At 36.8% G+C, this 9,609-nt stretch overlaps 1 protein-coding gene across 1 annotated transcript; it reads right to left on the bottom strand.

Moving 5' to 3' along the window:
• Positions 1 to 1,461: 1,461 nt before the first annotated feature.
• On the bottom strand, positions 1,462 to 9,399 carry LOC138313671 (uncharacterized). The gene is made up of 8 exons (XM_069254016.1): positions 9,216 to 9,399; positions 8,603 to 8,701; positions 8,061 to 8,146; positions 7,539 to 7,774; positions 4,627 to 4,870; positions 4,203 to 4,259; positions 2,035 to 2,215; positions 1,462 to 1,526 (listed from the first exon to the last, which is right to left on the bottom strand). The coding sequence occupies exons 1-8, from the start codon at positions 9,397 to 9,399 to the stop codon at positions 1,462 to 1,464; spliced, it is 1,152 nt and encodes a 383-aa protein (XP_069110117.1).
• Positions 9,400 to 9,609: the final 210 nt, after the last annotated feature.

The raw sequence follows: 9,609 nt of genomic DNA, 5'->3' as shown, positions 1-9,609 counted from the left end.
TCGTGAGTTTAATTTGGATTGTCTTGTTTTCTGATCGATCTTCCCGGCCACAGATTTTCCAAGGATTTCTAGGGTTTTCCAAGGTTTTACACCTTTGGAAAACCATGGAAAAAAACCTTGGAATTAGAAGCTCGGAGTATTGAGACAATCTTTTCCGTGTTTTTCCCCACTGAAACCTTGGAAAAAGCTCAGAATTTTTGTTCAACAATATCCTTGTAGAAGCCCAGCAGACTGATCCGAGGATTTACAAGGTTAAAAATTCTCGGAAATCCTCGGCAAAGCATGGATATCCTCGTAGAAATTTTGGTAGTTTAAAACATTGTAGAAAGCACGGAGAACCGTGGAGAAGCCTGGAACACCTTGGAAAAGCACAGAAATACTTGTCACACCACCTAACCTTGTAGAAAGTACGGAGAAGCCTGGTTCACCTTGGAAAAGCCCGGAAATACACACCACAGATTCTTCTTTGCTAACTTGACCTTTGTCCTTCAATATTAAATTTTCTATATGACTTTAAAGGAGAGATGCTATTGATTCCAGTGTCTATATCAATAACACGCTTCACCGGAAAAAGCTGAAAGTTAACTGTAGGAATGCCGTTGACTAGTTAAAGTTGAAGGATCCTGCCTCATGTTCAAACACTGTAAAAAACACACAACAAAATACCAACTAGCTGGAATATATGAATTTGTATTTGTCTTACTTAAAAAAAGAATGAATTTCTATTTCAAATATTTGTTAAAGTTCGTTTAAAGAAAATTAAAAATTAAAGGAGTGTTCTTTAATCCTTTCCAATTTGATGATCTTTGTTTTGAAATGAAGATTTATCACTTCTGACAGGACTTCATGATGGATCTGAAAGAACAAAAAATAGTCTTAGTTTTTTCCCCTTTTAAATTGTCAAAACATAATAAATACATTACAAATTAGTTATCGTTAATGTTTAATGGGACTAATTCATGTACCACAAAAAACATTTATGCGAGACTAGTATTTCCAGTGATGATTTAACGTAAACCTTAGTAATCTTCCCGCAGAAATGACGTTCAATGAGCGCGGGATATCATATTTTAAATAGAAATAATAGTCCCACACAAATGTTAGCAGGTATCGCATGGTACGTGAATTTCATTGTTTACAGTAAACACTTCAAGTCTAAACACCTTTATAGTGGCTCTCTTTGTTCAATTCCTACTCCCTTGATTCCGATTTGCTTTCAACTAAGGACTACTTTTCAAAGGCCCATTTTATTTTAAATAGCATTATATTTACTGTATAACAGGTAGTTGCTTATTCAACGTATTGAACAACATAATATTTGCTAACTATTTAGACACTATATTGTATACCTTTATATATCAGAAAACAGATGTCTACCAACAACTCATCAAGCCGAAAGTAATTTAGCTTCAAACTTACCAAACACAATCAATGCCTTGTAGGCACTTGGTTTTCAGGAGATCAGCTAATTTCCCATTTTTGATCATGGCCTTTGTAGCAAATGGCCACTTTCCCACGTACCTCATCTGTTTATATTATAACAAAAAATTGAACTTAAAACATTTGATATGTTATTTATATTTCTTTAAATTCTAAATGTACTACAGAAAATACCAAAATTCTAACACCAATACGATTCTTAATGGACAAATGTTAAATACATAAGATGTAATCTAACTTTCAAAAGTCAGTAACAGGAGAAACACGAGTGTCCTATAATTATCAGCTTGTTTGTCCATCTGTACCTTTTCTGCAACACTATTTATATCTGTTGTGCGTAACACTTTGTGCCAAATGGATTCAAAGTGGCTGTGCAGTGGCCATCTTGGATTTTGATAATGATGAAAAAATTTAAATTTTATACCTCCTGATTGCTTTTGATAGTCTATTTATCCTGGTGAATTTAGTCATTTAGTCCAGTTTTCTAATATTGCTTCGAATAACTATGCTAGCCACAAGGATAAAACTTATAAATACATGTGAATAAACAAACCATGATCTGTTTACAGTTATGGGGGAAAAACATCTTCTTACCATATAAAAGTGCCAGCTTCTCCTGGTTCTCAATTGCAGGCTTCGCTGCTCTGCTGTTATTTGACCTTTGGCCTGTGAGGGACCTGCCGGCAGTCTCTTCTTTTGAGAACATTTTTTTGAACAGGATCTTTGCTCCTTTGGAGAACTCTGTCTCCTGCGAAATCAAACTAGTGAGCTGGTCCTGAAATTAAAAACATTAATCATAATTTTGATCTTTTAATAGTTTTGATGTGAAGCAAGGTTTTTCTATGGGTACTCCGGCTTTCCTCCACCAACAAACCTGGCACATCCTTACATGACCCTGGCTGATATTAGGACGTAAAACTAATAAAACCAAAACCAAGTGAAGCAACGTAATTACATTGTTCTCCTTTAAAGTACGTATTCATATTATTTTTGATAATCATTTAATTTTAAAATAATAAAAAATAAAATAATTTCGGACAATCTAAAATATCTGGTATGTAGTTCATATATACTATAAGATTAATGAATAACTTAAAAATAATACAATATGTTTAGCTCAGTATTACTCTTGCTATCATCTGCCACAGAAGGAAGGAAAGCGGGAAGAGGAAAGGGGGGAAAAAGGGAAAAGGGAATAGAAAACACCTTTCCCTTGAGGTGAGAATAGCTGCTAAGGCTTTGACTATCATGCCATTAGGCTTGTTATGAAGGCATATTTTTTAGACTTTATCCAAAAAGAAACATTTTTAGTCCCTCGGTTTAAGTGGTATCATCAAATAACACTTGGGACAAGGCTATTTACAATTTGTTCTGCTTTCTAAAACACAAAATAAAATATTATGGAAAACAAAAGGATCCTTACATGGATACAGGAAGCCACATTTGTTATGTCTCGGTCAAATGGAAGTCATCAGTTCCCCTTCTCACACTTTTTTAAAATACTATGGAAAATGCAATGATACAAAACTTGAGGTGCCTAGGGGATCATATATATATGAAATTTGGTGTCAGATCCGGTTATCCACTTTCTGAGAAATCGTTGGTTAACAAAGATTTCTTTATTTTAAAGGATTTGAGTGAATAAGTCTACAAAGAAGGAAATAAAAGGACTTTAGCTAATCTTTAATTGATGGACTGGACTATAAAAATTACCTTTCGCCCTTATGTTCCACCACCTCCCTTAACCATTCTTGTTGACCACTATATTTCTAGAAAGTACTAAAGAGATCGTTCTCATAATTTTTTGATCTTCGCGCAATGGTTAGAGGTTACTCATCACAATAAGTTTTTATTATTTATCCTTTGTTAACGATCCCAAAGAAAACAAGGTTGCCTTCTTTGAGCATCAGATAAACTAAAAAACATCATGTTACCTTTTTATGATCACTCTTCCGTAATCTTGTTGGCCATTTGGACCTAACATTGTCTTGATGCCTCAAACATGGAACAAGAATAAAAAAGTCTAATTCTTTTATTGTAATTAAAGGACAGCTATATTTCCTAAACACAATCCAGATTATTGTTAAACATTATGATTTACAATTAATTTGCATTCATATGATAAATAGTTTTAACATAATAACCAAAAGCAAAACTCTCAGTGTAAAACATTACGTTTACAGTGGGGCCAGGCTTAAAATATTTTTGGTTTGCACTTTTCCTACCCACAATTTTAACAGTTGGGTCGGTAGGTAGGAAAAATATTTTATTTTAACCTGAATTTATTGTGTACACCAGTGATGTTTCACATTCTAGATGTATGTACCAGAATTTACACATACAGTTTCATTGTGATAGTTTTGAAGCCTGGACAAACAATTGTTCAAAGATAATTATGAAAAAATTTGTTTTTCTAGACGCTCAGATATCATTGTACAAAATTAAAAAAAATATTGTCAGAATTTCCCAATAATTTTTCTTGAGTAAGGCCGTTTTATATGGGTCTGTCGGGGAAGTGCAAACAATCTTAATTTTAATTTAGGCCTGCAGGCGTATTTAACTTTCATGTTTTGTTACATGATGTAGTGATAGTCAGCTACTGAGTGGAAATAAGGATGAAGCTACAAAATTATAAAACTGATCCTGCAGTTACTTTGAATATTTAAAAATTGAAAGTTGTTTCAATAACTTCTGTCTGTCCTTTTTTTAAACATGCGAGAGACTAAGTCTGCTTCAGTGAAAGATATAGTATATTTGCATACCTGTTGTTCTTGATTGCCAATACCATTGGTCGGGCAATGTCTTGAACTTGGATTCTTCTAAAAATATATATATAAATGTCATTAATACATATATGTATATTCATGGTCTAAGATGATGTTATAATAACAAAGGCAAAACTCATAATTTTTACAGATTTAACTTCATGTTTTGCAGCACGGGCAGTGATAGTCAATTTGGATTCTTCTAAAAATATATATATATGAATCTTAAATAAATATGGAGTTGCAGAATACTTTGACAAAACGCTTACAATCTTTGGTTTGCAATTTACTATACTTTGCAAATTGCATTGCAATCTTACGGTCATATGATGAAGTGTTACAAATGGAAAAGCTATGGTCTTACAGTATGATAAATTGTTAATATGTTATTTGTTTCTGTATCGATATATTAATTATGTACCTGCTGTTCATTATAAATCCAATTTATATAAGTCCTTTGTTGGTGGACTTCTTGCTGCATGGTAAACATCCAATTTTCTAGAGCACTCACTCTTCGTTCTATATTTGTGTCATACAACGAGAGTGAGGCTGGCCTTTCTGGTCTCTCAAAGTCCACCTCCCTCGAGCTCGAATTCAGAGTTGTGAAGGCTGATTTTAGGATTGTGCTTGTTTGACTTGCTTCAGAGTCAGAACTTGTAGATGGCCTGAAAAATCAAAGCTAACATTAAGGAGATTTGCGTAAAACAATATTACACTTCAAGACTACTTATGTATGTGTATAACCAGAAGAATTTTCCTATAATGAAAAGATAATTTTGAACTAACCTTAGTTAGAAGCCATTATCATTTGGACAAGAGTTACAAATGAAATAGCTCAAAACATTCTACTAGTTAGTAGTACAGTACTGTTACCATTTTATAAGTAATATATTTGAAGTTATATTTTATGTAATTTTCACTGAAAACAAACTGTTATGAATATGGATGCATATATATATGATGCTTCTGATCCATAAAAGCACAAACAAACTATTCAGATAGTGGGAAAAAATATTGTTCATTTCAATAGTGTCCACGGATCGACATCATGTTTAAAACTTTCGGGTAATATAGAAAATCTGAGTTTTAATTAAAAACAAGAGGCCCAGAGGGCCTGTATCGCTCACCTGGTTTTTTGTTAGTAATTATCACAAGACTCTGACAATTAGAAAAATAAGCAAAATTGACTCCCAAAGTTTAATTTTGAATCACAACCATACAATGATGCTATTGATACCATACAAATATGCTATCCAATACATAGGTTCAGAGACAAAGTAATTTATATGAAAATAGTAGCCTAATTGACCTTTAATGACCTATCAGCTCGCATCTAGCTCTTTGCCAGATCTAAGTCAGATTGTGACTCTGCTGATTATCGGGACGCCGGGGGTCAGCCCTATTCACTCTTTGTACAATTCCTTCAAATCCCCAACCCGAGCCTATATGTCGAGATATGCTCGCACGACCATTGCACTATAAGTGCGTTCTTCCATTCGTTTGTTGCAGAGAAGAAGTCGTTTTTATGGAATAAAACCAGTAATAGGGCCTAAATTGACCCCTTTTGTTAGACCCCACCCTTCAGGCCCCCGGGGGGTCAGCCCTTCATCATTGCAAAGACATATTTGAATTTTGAATCACAAACTAACCCTATAATAGATGTAAACCATTGCATTTATAGAGCGCTAATCCCATGTTAACCGCATAGTTGCAGAGAGAAAAGTCACTCATCATGCGTAAATAGGAAGCCACGTATTGACCACTTTTGACCCCCGGGCACCCTCAGGCCCCCCGGGGGTCAGCCCTATCATTTGCACAATTTTGAATCCCCACTCTATAAGGATACTACCATTGTATTATGATCCATGGATGCATTGGTATATTACCGTACCAGCTTTGTTTCAGAGAAGAAGTCGTTTAAATGGAAATAGCCTCCAATAAAATGGCCACTTTCGACCCCCGCCCCTCAGGCCCCCTGGGGGGTCAGCCCCATCATTTGCACAATTTTGAATCCCCACCCTATAAAGATGCCACCATTGCATTATGGGTGCTATACCATGCTTAGTTTCAGAGAAGAAGTTGTTTATATGAAAAATAGCCAAAATTGGCCCCTTTTGACCCCGCCCCTCAGGCCCCCCCCGGGGGCCAGCCCATCATTTGTACAATTTTGAATCCCCAACCTATAAAGATACTACCATTGCATTATGAGTGCTATCTCATGCTTAGTTTCAGAGGAAGAAGTCGTTTTATATGGAAAATAGCCAAATTGACCCCATTTGACCCCGCCCCTCAGGCCCCCGGGGGGGTCAGCCCCATCATTTGTACAATTTTGAATCCCCACCCTATAAGGATGCTACCATTGCATTATGGGTGTATCCCATGCTTATGTTTCAGAGAAGAAGTGTCGTTTATATGGAAATAGCCAAATTTGACCCCTTTTGACCCGCCCCTCAGGCCCCGGGGGTCAGCCACAACATTTGTACAATTTTTAATCCCCACCCTATAAGGCATGCTATCCATTGCATTATGGGTGCTATCCCATGCTTGGTTTCAGAGAAGAAGTCGTTTATATGGAAATAGCCAAATTGACCCCTTTTGACCCCGCCCCTCAGGCCCCCGGGGGGTCAGCCACAACATTTGTACAATTTTGAATCCCCACCCTATAACGATACTACCATTGCATTATGAGTGCTATCTCATGCTTAGTTTCAGAGAAGAAGTCGTTTATATGGAAATAGCCAAATTGACCCCATTTGACCCCGCCCCTCAGGCCCCCGGGGGGTCAGCCCCATCATTTGTACAATTTTGAATCCCCACCCTATAAGGATGCTACCATTGCATTATGGGTGCTATCCCATGCTTAGTTTCAGAGAAGAAGTCGTTTATATGGAAATAGCCAAATTGACCCCTTTTGACCCCGCCCCTCAGGCCCCCGGGGGGTCAGCCCCATCATTTGTACAATTTTGAATCCCCACCCTATAAGGATGCTACCATTGCATTATGGGTGCTATCCCATGCTTGGTTTCAGAGAAGAAGTCGTTTATATAGAAATAGCCAAATTGACCCCTTTTGGCCCCGCCCCTCAGGCCCCTGGGGGGTCAGCCCTATCATTTGTACAATTTTCAGTTAGTAACCCATAAGGATGCTACCAGTCAAGTTTTGTTGAAATCCGACCAGCGGTTATGGAGAAGAAGTCGATTGTTGACGGACGGACGGACGGACGGACGACGGACGACGGACGACGGACGACGGACGACGGACGCCGGACGCCACGGTATGGCATAAGCTCACCTTGGTCCTTCGGACCAGGTGAGCTAAAAATCAATGCTTTACCTTTGGCATGGTGACAATAGTCGAGGTGACCTCGGGCTCCTCCTTGGTGTTATACTTTTTAATTTTGTTGGAGTCCTTTCATCTAGATCTACACAGGTTCTCTTGGGTGTAATTTCAGTGGCCAATGAATTTTTTTCAGGTGTGCTACTGTATGCAGGCGTGGGCACTTCATAGCGTGCTTTTTCTAAAGCCAGCTCTAAGAGCTCTAAATTTGCAGCGGCTTTCTCTAGATCTTCCTATTTCAAGCAAAGAAAACCCAAATGTTAGGATTTGAAATAAAACATTCTGATAGAAATTTGTATGTTACGATACTCTGATCTATAAACCTTTATTTTAGAGTTATTTTGAAAAAATAAAATATAATAAAGAATTTCCTATTGTTTGTTAATTTATTGCTAAATATTTTGATAGTCCAATTTCATTTTTCAAGTAGAATTTTTTGGCACTTATATTGCTAATTTAATGATTAAATGAATAAGTTAATTTCAATCCCTGCCAATATAAATAATATTGATGACAAACCTTTTGTCGTTTGGCTGGTTTTTCTTTGGGCTTTGTCTTTGGTGGTGCGGTTTCCTGGTCTTTAGGCTTAGCTGCTTGATCTTGATCTTAAAAAACGCACAAAAAAAATACAACATGTCAAAGTCTGAATTTAAGAGTAGTGGGACTGATTTCTATAGACAATTATGGTCATAAACAGAGAAATAAAAAATAATCATATTGCTGATGCGTATGACCGCAGACATTAGTTCAAAGATCATCAAAAAACATTTATTGATTGAGTGTACTACAAATCTACTGAGAGCGGCCAGGAAACACCCTAATAATACAGAAAAATACATCACGAAAATCTATTTGAGAACTTCAAAAATATCAAGAAATGACTATAATAATAGATTAGAAATAGGTTGGTGACACGGTTATCTTGTGTTTATCTGGCGAACTGTCAATACCGGAAGTCAACCGGATGATGGGTCCAACACGAATCTATCTAACAATAAAGCTGCTTGACTCAGCCATTAGCAGCTATATAATCATTGAGTGGAATCAGAATTTACAAATACCTTCATGAATTTCTGGTACTATTGCTGGTTCCACTGTTTTCTTTGACATTTCAGCCTCAATGATATTATTCAGTTCCTCTGTCAGCTGGCCTTGGTCATCTGTAAGATATATACAATTATATAACATTAACAACTTTTACAGATCAGAAATTATATATTATTGATGGAGTGAAACAAATATCGCTTGTAAATTAAATATTTTGTTTTTCAATCCAAAGATTAAGTGTCAGCGAAGTATATTTCAAACTTCTTTGACAATATGCAGTCTGCGCGTAGATTATTCTGTATATCTACAAGTCTATCAGCAGAAGGCTTTATTGATTAAATTTTCGTGTAAATCGTACAGATACGATGGCGAAAATTGGTACTCCGCGAGAACTGGTCGACTTCCAGTAGGGCTCGAGTCTCAACGTTTGAGAAACATTTCTGGTCCTATTCAAATTGGGTATTTTGGACTACGTTACATATAGGCTACGTGAAGTGTCCATTTGGTATCAAATAGCAACAAAGTCATTCACTTATATACAATAGATCGATCGATTGCAGGGACCAAGTCGCAGTATATGATATTTAAAAGTAATATGCCTACTACTTTAGGCCAATTTAGACTCACCAGATACTTTCACAATGCGAGCTGGGTAAACAGCTCTTCCTCTGCCCCATCGAGCTCGAACCTCGTCGTTTTCAGCATGAGAATCTTTCACAGGTTGAACAATGCTGCGACCTGATATTATACTAAACTGGTTTTCCAAAACCCACTCAACAACGTAAAACAATTCACAATTCATCGTTGCCATCTTTCTCAAGTTTATCACTGCGAATATTTAGGCTCCAAACTCCGTTTCAAAATCGACCAATCGGATTGGAGTTTAGAAATGCAGACGTCTGCTAGACCAATCACGGCACGGAAGACGGATGCTTGGTAGGGTACCGCCTGCTGATGCTGAGATCGCTTAAGCTAACAAAAAATATAACTACGGCACATTACTGAGACTTCACAAACTCAC

Source organism: Argopecten irradians, unplaced genomic scaffold (genome assembly GCF_041381155.1).
Source record: "Argopecten irradians isolate NY unplaced genomic scaffold, Ai_NY scaffold_0828, whole genome shotgun sequence".
Taxonomy (NCBI): Eukaryota; Metazoa; Mollusca; class Bivalvia; order Pectinida; family Pectinidae; genus Argopecten; species Argopecten irradians.
This window is presented reverse-complemented; position numbering and strand designations above follow the sequence as displayed.

What these genes read in the sequence shown, in the direction of transcription:
- LOC138313671 (XM_069254016.1), bottom strand. Translation starts at nt 9,399, where the DNA reads ATGGCAACGATGAATTGTGAATTGTTTTACGTTGTTGAGTGGGTTTTG. An exon ending in AACCAGCCAAACGACAAAAG is followed by an intron (nt 7,775 to 8,060) that starts GTTTGTCATCAA and finishes TGCTTGAAATAG; the next exon opens with GAAGATCTAGAGAAAGCCGC. An exon ending in GAAGCTGGCACTTTTATATG is followed by an intron (nt 1,527 to 2,034) that starts GTAAGAAGATGT and finishes TAATATAAACAG; the next exon opens with ATGAGGTACGTGGGAAAGTG.